General features: G+C 37.0%; 3 protein-coding genes and 1 pseudogene across 4 annotated transcripts; 3 read left to right on the top strand and 1 right to left on the bottom strand.

Annotated features, from left to right (window-relative positions):
- Positions 1–55: 55 nt before the first annotated feature.
- LOC145204294 (uncharacterized) lies at positions 56–1255 on the top strand. The gene has a single exon (XM_080076787.1). It carries the CDS (start codon positions 284–286, stop codon positions 848–850), a length of 567 nt encoding a protein of 188 aa, XP_079932913.1. The 5' UTR covers positions 56–283; the 3' UTR covers positions 851–1255.
- Positions 1150–3585, top strand: LOC145204281 (uncharacterized). Of its 2 annotated transcripts, none has more exons than XM_080076766.1 (10): positions 1150–1373; positions 1538–1714; positions 1803–1938; positions 1994–2118; positions 2268–2453; positions 2511–2705; positions 2847–2947; positions 3023–3127; positions 3366–3439; positions 3496–3585. In XM_080076766.1, exons 2-10 carry the CDS (start codon positions 1597–1599, stop codon positions 3524–3526), a joined length of 1071 nt encoding a protein of 356 aa, XP_079932892.1. In that variant the 5' UTR covers positions 1150–1373; positions 1538–1596; the 3' UTR covers positions 3527–3585. The 2 variants fall into 2 exon arrangements, with proteins under 2 accessions (XP_079932892.1, XP_079932901.1); XM_080076775.1 differs by having other exon boundaries at positions 1151–1373; positions 2268–2432.
- Positions 3586–4271: 686 nt separating this feature from the next.
- On the top strand, positions 4272–9077 carry LOC145204303 (receptor-type tyrosine-protein phosphatase alpha-like; annotated as a pseudogene).
- On the bottom strand, positions 9045–13525 carry LOC145208926 (receptor-type tyrosine-protein phosphatase alpha-like). Its single transcript, XM_080079175.1, has 11 exons — positions 13367–13525; positions 12822–12961; positions 12623–12758; positions 12075–12175; positions 11692–11780; positions 11557–11630; positions 11296–11421; positions 11115–11231; positions 10632–10777; positions 9963–10098; positions 9045–9753 (listed from the first exon to the last, which is right to left on the bottom strand). The coding sequence occupies exons 1-11, from the start codon at positions 13523–13525 to the stop codon at positions 9679–9681; spliced, it is 1299 nt and encodes a 432-aa protein (XP_079935301.1). The 3' UTR covers positions 9045–9678.
- Positions 13526–15083: the final 1558 nt, after the last annotated feature.

Below are 15083 nucleotides of genomic sequence, written 5' to 3' on the forward strand. Positions count from 1 at the left end.
AGCAGTGCAAAACATCAAGAAATTCCACACTCCCTTTCCGATCTCTATGGAAAATTCCCGAAATGTGAGCTTTAAACCGGATTTGTGAAAAGCAGCTTGCAACGCTGACTTTATTTCCTTGGTGGCTTCCCGTCCAAACGATATTCTGTGGAGCAGATTAAGAAGGCTGAATGATTTGGACAAAGACTATTTCACCAGTCTGGAACGACTCAGGGAAAAGTGCCAAAGATCTGCGTTTCCCGAACGCATTACAGAACAGTGTTTAAGTGTTTCGAAAACTTGGATGAAACGGTTCGCGTCACCAACTTGTCGATCCCGCAAACCAAGGATAGCTTGGGGTACAGCTTTCCCACAGGCCTTGAAGTTAACAGCTAAGGAAAGGGACTTACAACTTTCCGCGACTGTAGTTTATAAAAGAGCAAGTACCCTGGGGAACCTTCTGACTAATTACAGAAGCTTGGCCCATGCGCCAAAACAACCCGTCGGCCAGTCGCGCCCTTGCGAAAAGTGTGCTTTGTGTGGCAATCATGGTAGTCATAAGAGCATGGTTTATAAACAGCGCAAGTTCACAACACACGGACAAGTTTTAGAATTGAAACAAGACCTGGACTGCAAGTGCTACGGCATATATGCGGCTACTTGCAACATATGCAGCGCGCAATACACTGGACAAACAAAAAACCGGTTTAGCACCCGTTGGACACATCACAGATCCACATGGAAAGAACACAAAGTAAATGAGGAAAATGACAATGCAGCATTATTGCACCACTACGCCACAAAACACATAGCAGTTTTTTCAACACACCCCGACATAACACAATGTTTTAGCGTAACGTTTCTACAGTAGCCGGCACCTAAAGACCTGGATGCATGTGAAGCCAAGTGGATTAAAATAACACAGGCCACCATCAATATTCAAAAAATGGTTTTACCTAGATTGCGCTGATTCGCAGAGTTATTTCTAATCTTGCGCGTGTCTGTTGACGTTATCTTTTTCCGTTTTACGCCTCTTACCTTTTCTCCTTTTTTCCGCCGTCGCGTCTGTTTTTTCGTCCTTGTTACATTTACGCTTTTGTGCTCGTGTAGACTGTGTTAACCAAACTAGACATAAATGCTTTTATTGTTTTAAGTTTTTTACTATTTTATTTTGTATGCTGTTACATCTGTTCTCTTTTGATTTACCTTCGTTGTTTGCAGTTTTTAGAGACTGACGATGCCTGAATAGGTGAAATATATATCTCGAATATACCAACCCAGTGTCTACTGATTTTGAGTCAGAAGCATTTGCTTCTTAATTAATTATTTACTGAAAGAATTTTGACTCAGTGATCGTGGATATTAACATGCCTACTATTAGAGGGACAGATCCGGTGAATAGCATTTATGTTTATCCGTTTGTAGGGCTATTTATTTATTTTTGCTATCAATTGTGCCAAATGCACTGCAATTTTTTAAAACTTAACGTGTTAATCGGTTAAACAACTTATTTGGCAAAATATTTGCAGAAATCAGTTAACAATGAGGTACTCTCCAGGTTGCAACAAAACTTGTCAAGCAGTGAAGGAAAGTGTGTTGATATTATCTGACGATCTTATGGATGCAAACACTGCACTGGAGAAATGTTCTTTGTTGGGTGGAAATCTTGCAATGACTGCTGACCCGCAGATCAACACAACTCTCACTCAAATCATGACAGACAAATACACGACAGGTTGGCATATGTGCATCTGATATTAAGGCTTGGCAACAAAGTACAACATATAGACCCAACTGCCTGTCTCAACAAAGCGTTATTTTAGACTTGCAGCGGGTTTATATTTTTTTTGAGCCGGACAAATATGAACGATGCAAATACTCATATAGTTCGGCTGAACTGGATTTCTGGAAAAGTACAAAATCTCTCGGACATCTGTGGTATTTCGACTTGTACAGAAGGTGAAAAAAAGGAACAAATTTGTCACTATCAATTAAACCTAATTATGTTGAACAGGAATCTTGAAAAGGCGATGGAATCAATTTACATTTGTGAGGCATGGAAAAACAGGAGGCTGGAGACATGGAAAGTGAACATTGGAAGAAATTGTGCACGCCTAGACGGCGATGGAAATTGGAACGGTTAGTTATCGTTGTAGCCAGATCAACAACACTGATTGGATCACAATATTATATTGAAACCTAAACTTATTTCTACTGTTTATGGTTTAGGTCTGTCAGGAACAAAAAATTTTTTTAATTTCTTTGAACGCACTTACAAATATTTGCAGGATGGAATCTGCGATATTCTTTATTTTCCGACACTAAAACAAGAAAACGCCAAAAACAAATGTTTATTTATGGAAGCATCGGTTTAATGAGTGGAAGCAAATTGCGAAGTGCCAATAAACCGTTTGAAAGCTTTAACAAATCAGATGGATCGTTCCTGGCACCAAGTGAGCGTTTGGTCTTAAAACGTATAACTTCTACCTCATGTTAAAAAAGTATTTTTACCGTATTCACCGTATTTTTAGAAGTCGACGTGTTTGTTGGAGCTCGTTACAACACGTCGTTGCATGGCTGGTATTGGAGCGACGGATCTCCAGCAAACTTTCCCGTTTCCAACGTTACAATTTGCCAGCAGGGAGCGTTGCATTATGAGATCGAATGGGAGCAGTCAAGCATGAACTGCAGTGGGGAACCGGCTTACTACGCTTGTCGAGTAAAATGTGAGTAATTACAATCTTTTTAAGTGTGTAAAATGTTTCGGTAAGATGTTCTTGTTTTTTTTTTTTTTTTGGAAAGTTAAGTAATCGTGACCTTATTTAACTTTCGCAAACATTTACTGTAACGTCTGAAATCACGTTTAGTCAATGCTACTGTGGAGACATTTCCATGCAACGCTTCAACTGTGCTTGTCAATTGGACTGGACTTGATCAATTCATCAACAACAACAATCTAACAGCGCAAGTAAGAACCAATCGTCCCTAGAGATAATCTAACATAAGTTTATGAAATGTGATTTGTTTCTGATGTTGTCTTTAGGTTGAGATTCATGTTTTGGAAACAAACAGAAGAATTTCGGCTCCATATGCAGATCTATCGACTAACATAGAGAATCTAAGATTTTCAAAAACATATATCATTAAAGTAAACGGTGTTTTAGGTTGAGATTCATGTTTCTATGGTCGGAGAACAAATACGGCGATCTATGGTCGGAGAACAAATATTTTATATCTTTTCAATATCTGGTGTTTGTTCCTACAGTCTTCTTTTAATAAAAACAACATACTTTCTATTTTTTATACTGTTTCAAAGTAATCCAATTTTTGCTACAAAAAATTTGAAAGCATCGTGCAAATCAATTTACCCACTTTATAATTTACAGGTCACAGCAATGCTTCTCAACGACCAAAATAGTAACAACATATGGAATCCCCCCATCGAGTTGCTATCCAAAAGGTAAGCGAATGTGTCACGTCTGCTATTTGTATAAACCCCAAAACACGTTCTTTTAGTAAACACGACTGCAGAAACATTTCCATGTAACGCTTCTACTGTGCTTGTCGGTTGGAATGGACTCGATCATTTCATCAACGAAAACGCACTTACAGCGCAGGTATGAAGCAAAATCTGTAATATTTGCTTTATGTACATCAAAACAGAAGTAAAGTAGGAAAAACAAAAGAAATAAACCAAAGAAACCAGAATTTTCTATCATAAATACCTGCAGGTTGCGATTGATGTCCAGGGTTGGAATCGAACAATCTCTGTTCCTTATTCCGACAGTTCCGCGACATTAGAAAATCTTTTAAACTCTGCTTTGCATGATATTAAGGTAACCGTAGTTTCCTTTCATTGGTTGAAAACTACGTATCTTTTACTGGAATTAACTTACATTTTTGTACGTCCAGGTCACAGCGATTGTCACTGGTTCAATCAACACAAACATCACATCCAATTTGAAAGTAAGAACTCCGGGAAATCCGCCTCCAAGCTGTTTTCGTGAAGACATCCCGACCAATACTGCAATGAGTGTTGCAAAGATTGCTGGTCTGGTGATTGGGTTGTTGCTTCTGCTGCTTGCCATTGTTGTGTCGTTGGTCATGTTTATTCGTCGAAGGCACAGGTTTGATTTTAAACTTCGGATTTATATTGTAGCTAATTGTCAAAGTGCAGAGAAACTGTAAACAAAAATCTGAAAGTAATTTAAGTTAACATTGATAAAGAGGAATCTAACTCCCTTCATATAAATAAAAACCTTAAACCTGAAATATGTTTTACGTATTTGCAGGTACAGCAAAGAAGTTTCAAATCCTCAAATTCTTGCATCACCTCAAGGTGCCTTTGTTAAACTCGACTTGCCCATATATTTAAGATTGCTTATGTAAGAGCTTGAAAATACTTGAAAAAGTACAAAATACAACAAGTCATTTTAAATAACTTGACAGAAATAGACAGAATATAGCTCAAAACAAATTACATTGGCCCACCTAAATTAAACTAAATGACTGATATCTTTTGGCAACCACAACTTAATATTTTTACAGCCAATTTTTTTTGAAAGTTTGAAAAGTTGTAAACCAACACTATGAACTAGTACACATAACTGAAAACTTGTAAATCGTTGTAATCACGTTCAAAATCTTAATATTAGGTAAAAAAGTAAACGTTTTTTATAGTATACTAAAAACTATTTCCATTAGGGCCTAGGTACTTTGTTTTCACGGAAAACTTATTCTCGCATTTTCGAAAACGTTTTTTTTTTTCAACATGTTTTCTTCTTTTGCTTAGTTGGTAACAATTTATACATTAAGCGTTTTGTAGTGTACTTAAAATTATTTGTGCCAGTTTAATCAAAAACTTGTTTCAGTTCCAGACTGTGACTATCAAAACGTAGAACATGAATCCAAGTCAAACCAAAAACTTGTTCTGGTTGTTCGAGAAAAATGCTGAGTCAGGATTTCTTTTGTCCAACGAATTTGAGGTAGGACTGTTGTGCTAACTATGTCGAAAAAATTCATGTTAGGTCCTAATCAGCACACTGTAGTGCCTTCCCTGTGCAATTTCAACGCAGATTCGGTTTTGTAACCTTACACTCAAATCAGACTTTAAAAAAGTCCTAATGCGCACAAAAATCGTAATTTAACAGCGTAATTATAATGGACTTTGGAAGTTACATGCTAATGACATACACGCATGAGTTAGTTACTATTGATAATTCACACATGCTGCAAGCACATGCTAACCAAGTGAGACCAATTTTAAAACATTTTCAGGAAATTCAAAACAAAAGCAAAAACAACCAGAGAACAAGAGACGTGTCACAGTTGCCGCAAAATGCTGTGAGAAACCGCTACAAGAATATTTTCCCTTGTAAGCATTCAAATTACAAAATGCACAGTAGTTAAATTAAATAAGGTTATGGAATGTGGCTATTTTTTTCATGTGCAAAAAACAGTGTATGCAGAAACAAATTTGCAATGTTTTTCTTTTGCATGTTCACAGTAAACCAGGAATGCAAATAAACCATGTCACAAAAGATAAGCAGATGCTGTTTGTTTTACACTTATAGAGAGGTGTAGTCAAACAAAGTCCTGGTATCTTAAACTGACAAATGCTTTCATTAGCATTGCCTTCAAAACAACAAAGCCGTGGATAAAGAACACATAGTGATAAGAAAATTTTTACAATCTGTGATACGATTGTGCAAACAGTAGTACGTATAATTGGCATCCTGCATTACTGTGTTTCTTTAATAGACGATCATGCTCGAGTGCTTTTGCAAGGAGGCGGTGGAAACGATTACATCAACGCCGCTTATATACCGGGTTACGATAACGAGAGGAAGTTCATCGCCACTCAGGGTCCGAAGAAGGAGACAATCAACGATTTCTGGTTGATGGTTTGGCAGGAAAACTCCAACATCATCGTAATGCTCACTGGTTTGATGGAAAACGGAAAGGTAAGTTTTGTTAATTAACGGCTTGGTGGTGTGAAATTTACTGCAAATGCCAAGGTTTGATTTTGACGATTAAGTAATACGTTTATATCATTTGGCTCAGTGAACCTGCATTGTAAAACTCGTATTTTGTTTGCTTGTAAATTATATAAGTCACTAGTCTAGTTGCGTTTAACGTTATTCATCGTTATTTTCCTGCAGGCAAAATGTGAACAATACTGGCCTGATGTTGAAACCGAAATCAACTTGTCCTAAGATCAGAAAGTTCGAACGCAGTTAGAAATGACCATCGGTGGAATCGTTCCACGACAGTTTGTTATATCTACGACCACTGTAAGTATCTCGTTTGTATCATGTAGTTTGGTTTTGAGTTTGTTTCCATTTCTGCGATATTAGGATTCTAAGCATTGTGGCTTGTATGTGGCCTGATGAGCGTTATACAGTTGATTGTACATACACTTCTCAGGAACAACGAACCATAACACAGTTGCAGTTTACAACATGGGATTCCAGTAACTACATCCAACATGATCCACCTACGTAACATGGTCGATGATTTGCAAAACACAAATGATCCGATCATCGTGCACTGCAGGTAAAGACTTGACATACCTATTGTTAGTTTGATCGACCAATAGCCATATGTTTGGATGTAGTGCTGGAGTGGGGCGCACAGGCACTTACATAGCGATGGACACTTTGTTTCATGAACTTGACGACAAAGGAACAGTTAATGTGCCGCAAATTGTTCTAAAAATGAGAGAGAATCGAATAGGCATGATACAAAATGCGGTACGTTTAAATTCAAATTCATTTTAATTTTGAATTGAAGGTCGCGTTTACAGAATCAATACAAGTACGTCTACAAACTTCTAATGGAGCGTGAGAATTTGAAGAAAACAACAAAGATGTGACTGAACTTCAATCTATGACTTCAAGTGAAATGTAAACAATTATTATTTTTAGCAAACTATATGCAAGTGTTGGCTATCAGTTTGACATGATAGCTAGAAAATATGCAAAGAAATTTTTGGGCTTTAATACTTGTACGAATGTGCTGGTTGCAATGTTATAGTACATCTGATATCTGCTTATTTTGTAAAGGACAGTTGATTTCCCAATGCGAAAGTTTTATTGTTTTTTAGCAACAAATTTCAGGAGAAGGAATTTAATATATTGTCATCTTGGAGATTTGGCGAGGAATGGCAGGAAAATCACCCACAGCTGAGAACATGTAAATTAACGGACCATGCTTCGCTTTTTGTAGTTTGATATGCAAATAAAACACAAACATGTTGTTTTTAGACAACAACACTTCGGTAAAAGTTTGGGACAATAGAAGTGAGATGATCCAGCAATTGGATGCTTCTTACATTCAGGTAACTTATAAATTAACATCAAAGCTTCTTACAACGATTTTGGCGTATTTCCGAAAAATCAGATCAATATTAAAAACGCAATTTCTTTAAATATACAGGAACATGGCTCTTCAGAATTCTTCATCGCAGCAAGAAATCCTGCTCCAGGAGAAGAAGAAAACTTTTGGAAGATGATCGTGGAGAGAAGTGCTTCACTTGTCGTTGATTTGGACAACAGCATTCAAGTAAGTGTGTCAATTTTAATCCATTTTCTTTTTTCAGTAACCACGCCTTCATGCAATACATCTGTTATCAGATTCCAACCAATGCAGCTTTACAATACGAAGCTATTTCGGTTTCCGTATGCGATGTAAATGAAAGCAACCTGTACAATCTGATTACCGTCGACCTCCGGTCTGCAACTAAGGCATTCGTAAGTTAAACTTTTACTTTAACTGTTATATTTTAAATCACATTTCTTTTTAGGCCATCGTACAAAGTGAGTATAATTGATATACGTTGTGCCATTGATGCAAATCCACGTGCCATTTGGCAGTATAAAAAAGTCACTAAGTAACAGTGCTGTTCAAAACGTAGCTTAACTTATTTATAGGCTGCCCAGCAATTGCTGCTTGTGCAAGTCAAGGGATGGAGTGACGTGGAACGACCGCCCAAAGAAATTGATTTTATCAAAATTATCGAGAAAATGCAACTAATAAAGGCAAAACAGAATTGCCAGTGTGTGTTGGTTGCTTGCAGGTAAACCTTGTGTCTGTATCGCACTGATTCGTGTCAGCCATAATTTTCAATAACCCTAAACACAAATCGTGTCTACACCTGAAACCCACCTTCGCTACATTTTCCAACACGACTTGTTCTTTATCGCAGTAATGGATCAACCAGAACTGGGACCTTCATCGCTCTGGTGAACATTCTCGAACGTTTAAAGGCTCTAAAGCGGGTGGATGTATTCCGAACTGTGAAAGACCTGAGAGATATGAGACCGAATATGGTCGACAACAAGGTAGTGTTTCACGGAAGAATCAGAAATAAAGATTAAGTCTTCAAACAATGTTTATGTTTTTACAGGTACTCTACAAATACTGCTACTCGGTCGTCATGCATTATCTGTCTGATTTCGACACTTATTCAAACTTCAAGTGAACTACATCAAAAAATACCTAGCATAACAAACGGGACAAAATTTATCCATTATACAAATTGTATTACGTCAGTTCGCACATGAAGCGTCTTTGGTTATTGTTTTTATACGTACTTGTGCTTACTTGATCTGTCTGTTTGTTTGTTTGTTTGTTGTATACATGCGCTCAATTTATTCGTTTGTTTGTGTGAAGCACATCTGAGTGAAAATGTCGCATGAAAAGCCGCTCACCACAGAGACGAATCAAAAAATGTTTTTCAATGCGTTTCTTTGCTTAAAAATCTTACAAATAACTGTCTCCTGACCCATTGCATTCACTTTCAAACACTGAAAAACTTCCGCAAAACTGTTTCAATAGTTTCAATACCCTGATCAGTGCTGACTTGCATATTATTTATTTTATAGTAAGGTATATAAACACCAAACCAAACCTCTCAATACCTTGTCATCATTTTGTAATGTTAACAGTCATTTTAATATTAGAATTTCTTCATACGCACATTACGAAAATAAGCATTTCGGGAACAACGAAACTTTTCAAAATAAATCCCCGAAAATGGCTACGTGGAAAATAAACAAAATCAGATGCATTGCAAAGAAACGCGCCTTTTTGTTGTTTGGTCCACCCCAATCGAATAAGTAATCTATTTTAGAATCGGTTTTGTGTTTATATATTTGGTGACGTGCTTAAGCCAAGTCTTTACAAAAGGTTACGTGTCATAACGATTACGTTAATATGTTCAACTGCATTAGCCCTACGTTTACGACATGAAGATGTGGCATGAGAATATCAAGACACAAAAGTTTTGTACAAAAATGGGACAGTAGATTCTGAATTCCATGTTTCTTCTACACACTGATACCTTTACATTCATGGAATTCAAAATTGTTCCCCAGAGCATTTCGATATTAGTCCCCAAAAAATTTACCCACGAGTGAAATCATAGATCGACAAAAATCAACGAAGCACGAAATCCAACACATTTTGCTGAAATTACAGAAAAACAACGAAAAAATTTTAATACAGGAAAATAAAAATGTTTCTGAATCGTAATTACGCAAAAATGTGATTGCTCTTGAACTTAAAGCAGTCTCTAATGGTTGTTTTTAAAAGGAGCTAGAAGTTATTTGACAACCAACGATAAACGAAACACACACATGTCCTAAGATAAAAAGTATTTTTCAAAATAGTTTACAGTTGACAATAAATGCGTATAAGTCACTTAAAGTTAGAATAAGTGTCAAAATCGGAAAGATATTGCATGACGACCGAGTAGCAGTATCTGTAGAGTTCCTGTAACAACATACAGACATTATTTGAAGACTCACTAACTGGACAGTGTTTATTTCAGCCCCCAATCGCTAAGTATTCACCAGCGCTCTCGTTATTAGTGTAACGCCCCATTAGGTCACTTACTCCCAATTTTATAATTACTGCTTTAATACTTTTTTGTAATGATTAAAATTATTGCGGAACCACAAACAGGATTTGAAAAACACTACCTTGTTGTCAACCATATTCGGTCTCATATCTCTTAGGTCTTTCACAGTTCGGAATACATCCACCCTCTTTTGGACCTTCAAACGTTCGAGAATGCTGACCAGAGCGATGAAGGTTCCAGTTCTGGTTGATCCATTGCTGTAAACACATCAATATTATAGAATCAGGTATTTTGCGTTCAGACCAGAAAAACGGCTTTAGGCATTTGTTTTCCCCAGATGATATTAAAGCAGTGGTTCTCAAACTGGTGCGTCGTTTCAATTTTCCAAAGGCGTCGCAGAATATTTCCGTTTCGTGACTGAACTCAGTTTATCTCAGAAAAATGAGGTTTTTGTGCAGTTAACGTATATCTACGTCTAAATACTTTTTGCGTAGAGTGCGGATTGACGTAAATTTACCTCAAAAATTTTTGATTAAAAACGCAGCTGTACGTCGAGGCCAAACAGTACAAGCAGCAAGTTTAATTTCTTTACAATAGTAAAGCGTAAGCTCTTAATGAGCTTCTGTCGCGGTTTTAAATCCCAAATTTATTGAGTTTGGACTTTTCTTCCACTCGCTTTTTCATATAAACGTCCGTATGAGACCGGCATAACTCGGCATTTCGCCTCTAATTAGTTGTTGTGCGTTTCCACAAACAAATATTTAGACGTGGTATCCAAGTAAAACATTACCTGCATCCTACCAACACACACTTGCAATTCTGTTTGGCCTTTTGTCGTTGCATTTCCTCGATGATTTTGATAAGATCCATTTCTTTCGGGGGTTGTCCCACGTCACTCCATCCCTTGACTTGCAAAAGTATCACTTGCTGGGCAGCCTGACACAAAACAAGGGTTTTATTCAACTTTGTGAGAACAACTATAGTTTTGTTGAAAACAAGGAAAGCTTTAGTGTGGTTTGACTTTGTCATTTCTTTAATTGCAAGATAAGGAATAATTCACCACGAAAAAGTGTAAGATAGTTTTTTGTCAAACGGTAAAGAATTGAATCGAAATTCTTGTTTGAAACTTAGGCCATTACAGTACACATGTTTCCATAATTGATATTGTTATACATAACCCAAACTCTCCTTGCCAACCTGCAATAACCTTTCCAAAATACTCTAGATACAAAAAAGTATTACAATCGGTGCTGTTCGGAAGTTATTAACTTACAAAGGCGTTGGTTGTTGACCAAACGTTAACAGTTATCAGATTGTGAACGTTGCTTTCATTCACATCACATACAGAAACCGAAATGTCATCATATTGTATGGCTGTATTCATTGGAATCTAAAAAAGATGTATGATATATAGTAAAGGCCTATTACAGAAAGATATAAAATGTCAAATTTACTTGAATGCTGTTGTCCAAATCAACGACAAGTGAAGCTCCTCGTTCAACGATCATCTTCCAGAAGTTTTCTTTTTCTCCTGGACCAGGATTTCTTGCTGCGACAAAGCAGTCTGAAGAGCCATGTTCCTGTAAAGAGAAACCTTTGCATTTGATTGACCTCAACCAAGAATGCATTCGATTGATCCTCATTGGTTTTAGTGAAATGGTAAATGCATTTAAAGCATTCTGGCTCCAAAAAAATCACATCTCGAAAGTTATCACCTGGATATATGAAGCATCTAATTGCTGTATTCTTTCATTCTTATTGTTGTTGACTGTGACTGATGTGTTCTTGTCTAAAAACAAATATTGTGTGTGACAGGATAGAATATTAAACATTTTTAGTGAATTATTTACATGTTCTCAGCTGTGGGTGATTTTCCTGCCATTCCTCGCCAAATCTCCACGATGACAGCGTGTTGAATTCTTTGTCTTGCATTTTCTTACTAGAACAGAAACCTTTACTGTTTCATCTTATCAATTACTACTAAAGCATTATGTGTACAATATGCCTAAGCGATCGTATGTCACATTCGCTAATAAATAGCAAAGGTTCAAGAATGACACTTTTACTTATCAACCGGTTAGATCAAGTGCTTAAATATCCTACTATCTAACATACTACTAAACTGTTTGGGTGGAAGTCATTTTTAAACGATACAAGATAATACAACTACTAAAAGGGTAACAGCCCTGTATTCAAGCTAACAAAATAAAACATTTGGCAGGTAATTAGTCACATTTCACTTGAAGTCATCGACTGGAGTTCGGTCACATCTTTATCTGTTTCCTCCAAACTTTCACGCTCCATAAGCAGTTTGTAGACGTACATGTATTGTTTCTGTACAAAATATACACTATTGGAACCGATTTAGGCGATACTGGAATTTGTTGCCAGCACATTGGCTAAACCAAAATGATGTAATGAAACGGCAGACGAACAATCGTAATCAAATTTAGTCCAAATTATGGTCAAGTAAACACAAATGTTAGTAATGCTTAAGATTCATATTCAGGTTTACAACGCTTTCTCACCAGTGCATGCGCAAATGGTTCGCGTACATTGACGGCGAGAATTAACATGAGGTCCCATACTTACGTAACTGTTTTCAGTGTCAAGTTGTGTGTTGAAGATAAAAATACACAGCAATAACATAACTATAGTCAAGCCGATTCATAACATCAGGCCAACTAAAGTCTAATGTAAGTAAAACATACCGTTTAAAGTTAGGTTTATTGAAAGTATATGATTAATGTATCAAGTGCAATTGGGTGATGATCAGCTTACCACATTTTGAATCATGTCTTTTCGATTCTCTCTCATTCTTAACACGGTTCGCGGCACATCAACTGTTCCTTTGTCGTCAAGTTCATGAAACAAAGTGTCCATTGCTATGTAAGTTCCTGTGCGTCCCACTCCAGCACTGCATACAAACATATGCTTCATTTGAGTGATCAAATAAACATGTGGTTGATTAAGTCTTTACCTGCAGTGCACGATGATTGGAGCATTGGTGTTTTGCAAATTATCGACCATATTACGTAGGTGGATCATGTTGGATGTAGTAACTGGAATCCCATGATCGGGCCAAGTTGTAAACTGCAGCTGTGTTACCGTTCGTTGCTCCTGTAAAACATACCCGCATAACTTATAACAACGTTTTTGTAGGGGTTGATAAGATTATGGGCAATCAATCGAACTTGAATCAAATTATATCTAGCATCAAACAGTTCTTGTTATTTTAATTATATGAAGCGGTTTTGGTCAGAACTTAAAAGGTTATCCAATCTCAAGCTAGTGGATTTCAAAGACATTCTATTGATAGACGCTTTGTATTTGCTGCAGCTCGTTTGCAGTCATTTCCTGCCTTTTTCTCTACGCCAACCCCAGATTGAAAGATCAATTTCAGTTCAATTAATCAACAGGCAAGCCAGGTTGTATTCCAAGCTTTTGTGTTCAATGAACCAAACCGGTTTTGAAAACTTGTTAGACTGTTCGGAACAGATTTCATATTTTGTTCTTTGTACTTACCCTGTTTGTGAATAAAACCAACTGTCGTTGAAGAATGCCACCGATGGTTATTACACGTTGTGTTCGAACTGTAAGCACTGGCGACAATTCCCTTTGAGCTTCAACGTCTGGCCAGTATTGCTCGCACTTTGACTGGTCGAAAAACAAGGTTCGCAACATTAGTGCAAACTGTACAATAATTTACGCTTGCTTGCTTTCCCTTAAAATGGGTTAAAATCCGTATTTTACAATACAAACATGTCACTGCTGTTTAAAATGTCTATGACAAGCGTTGGTTTTCATTTCATGACGTGTCTGGTAAATATTTCGGACAAATATTTATATTTGTCTGTCACAGCAATAAATAAATGACAATTAGTTAGCTCCGAAATACCATGTATTTATCTTCACGCTTGTTTATTAGTACAAAGCCATGACCACTGCCCAAATTGTTGGGCAAAAGAGAAAACATAGACAAATATTGACCACCTGTTTCTTATTCGCGTTTGACTGCTTTCCGCAAAATGATCTGTCAGCAAAGCTTTCGGGTTCTGCCTACGTGATTTCCCGGTCTTTGTTTAATTTTTTGTTCCATCTGTTTCCTTTATGCATGAACAACAAGCAGAAATAAAGCACTACGATGTGTTAACATGTGTCTGGAACGGCGCCGGTAGAAAATTTTGCAAGAGGGGGCAAAGTTTAGCTGATACTTACCGCATCAAGAATTTGTTACATATGAAGCCATAAATCGTGTACTTCACAATTGAGTTGCCTAAAAGTTAAAGCATTTGACGATGTAACAAATCCCCTCGCTGCCACTTTAATTACGTTTGCTGCTAAATATGTTAAATTGAGGTACACTGAAATTCCAGAGGGGGCAAGTGCCCCCTCTTGCCCCTACGTGGCGGCGCCCATGGTGTTGAAACTTTTTGAATTCAATGTAAAAGCATATAGCCAATAAACGATAAGCTGCAGTTTTAAATTGAAATATGCGAATAAAGCTGATACATTACGTGATGCATGTATGTCATCAAATCCAAAGACTTTTAAACAAAGTGTTGGATTGGATAAAAATCTTCATTTCAACGTTTTCGGTGTGTGTTAATTCTTTTGTATTACCCTTAGCCTTTCTTTACAGCGAAAATTGATGTGGAACAAATAATGCACCACTTCGTGGTGTAGCATGCTCTGCAACTTGAAGAATGTAGACTTATGTTTTTTTTCACTTTAACAAAAGCAAAACCGCAAAATAGTGTGACCATCTTAATAGCTTCAGCAAAAATAATAGTGGAAAACAACCGGTTTGTCTGAAGAGGAAAATAGGCACTGCTATTCATAAGGTTTGTTCGGTTTAAAATTTGTAAAACCGCCAAACGCTCAGCATCAAGTTAAAAAAAAAACATCTGTGAAAATTTACACATACTTGATATCTAGCTCCACTGCAATCTGTTCAGCAACAAATACGCGATAATAATCAGATGTGATGTGACGGCTGTCAATCACTGTGTTTCGGAGAACAAAATGCAATACGTTTTTCCATCTGTTTTCTCAATCCGAAAACACCAGGCAGAACAAACGGTACGACTCGCAAACATTTTTCTGGAAACTGATTGTGTTTAAAACAATGACAAAAGTGATCATATTACATTTCTCTTCCCAGACACGGTGTGCATAACGCTAGCTGTTTTGGTCTTTTTTTGTAAACGTTTTTGCCTTACACCAGGGGCGTGCAACCTTT

Source organism: Phallusia mammillata, chromosome 1, assembly GCF_965637545.1.
Source record: "Phallusia mammillata chromosome 1, kaPhaMamm4.hap1.1, whole genome shotgun sequence".
Classification (NCBI taxonomy): Eukaryota; Metazoa; Chordata; class Ascidiacea; order Phlebobranchia; family Ascidiidae; genus Phallusia; species Phallusia mammillata.

Coding starts and splice junctions, on each gene's coding strand:
- LOC145204294 (XM_080076787.1), top strand. CDS start 284: ATGAAACGGTTCGCGTCACCAACTTGTCGATCCCGCAAACCAAGGATA.
- LOC145204281 (XM_080076766.1), top strand. CDS start 1,597: ATGGATGCAAACACTGCACTGGAGAAATGTTCTTTGTTGGGTGGAAAT. Junction 1,715..1,802: donor GACAGACAAATACACGACAG/GTTGGCATATGT, acceptor GCGTTATTTTAG/ACTTGCAGCGGGTTTATATT. Junction 2,454..2,510: donor TGAGCGTTTGGTCTTAAAAC/GTATAACTTCTA, acceptor CCGTATTTTTAG/AAGTCGACGTGTTTGTTGGA.
- LOC145208926 (XM_080079175.1), bottom strand. CDS start 13,525: ATGTTGCGAACCTTGTTTTTCGACCAGTCAAAGTGCGAGCAATACTGG. Junction 11,781..12,074: donor TCGATGACTTCAAGTGAAAT/GTGACTAATTAC, acceptor TTTCTGTTCTAG/TAAGAAAATGCAAGACAAAG. Junction 11,631..11,691: donor TCACCCACAGCTGAGAACAT/GTAAATAATTCA, acceptor ATTTGTTTTTAG/ACAAGAACACATCAGTCACA.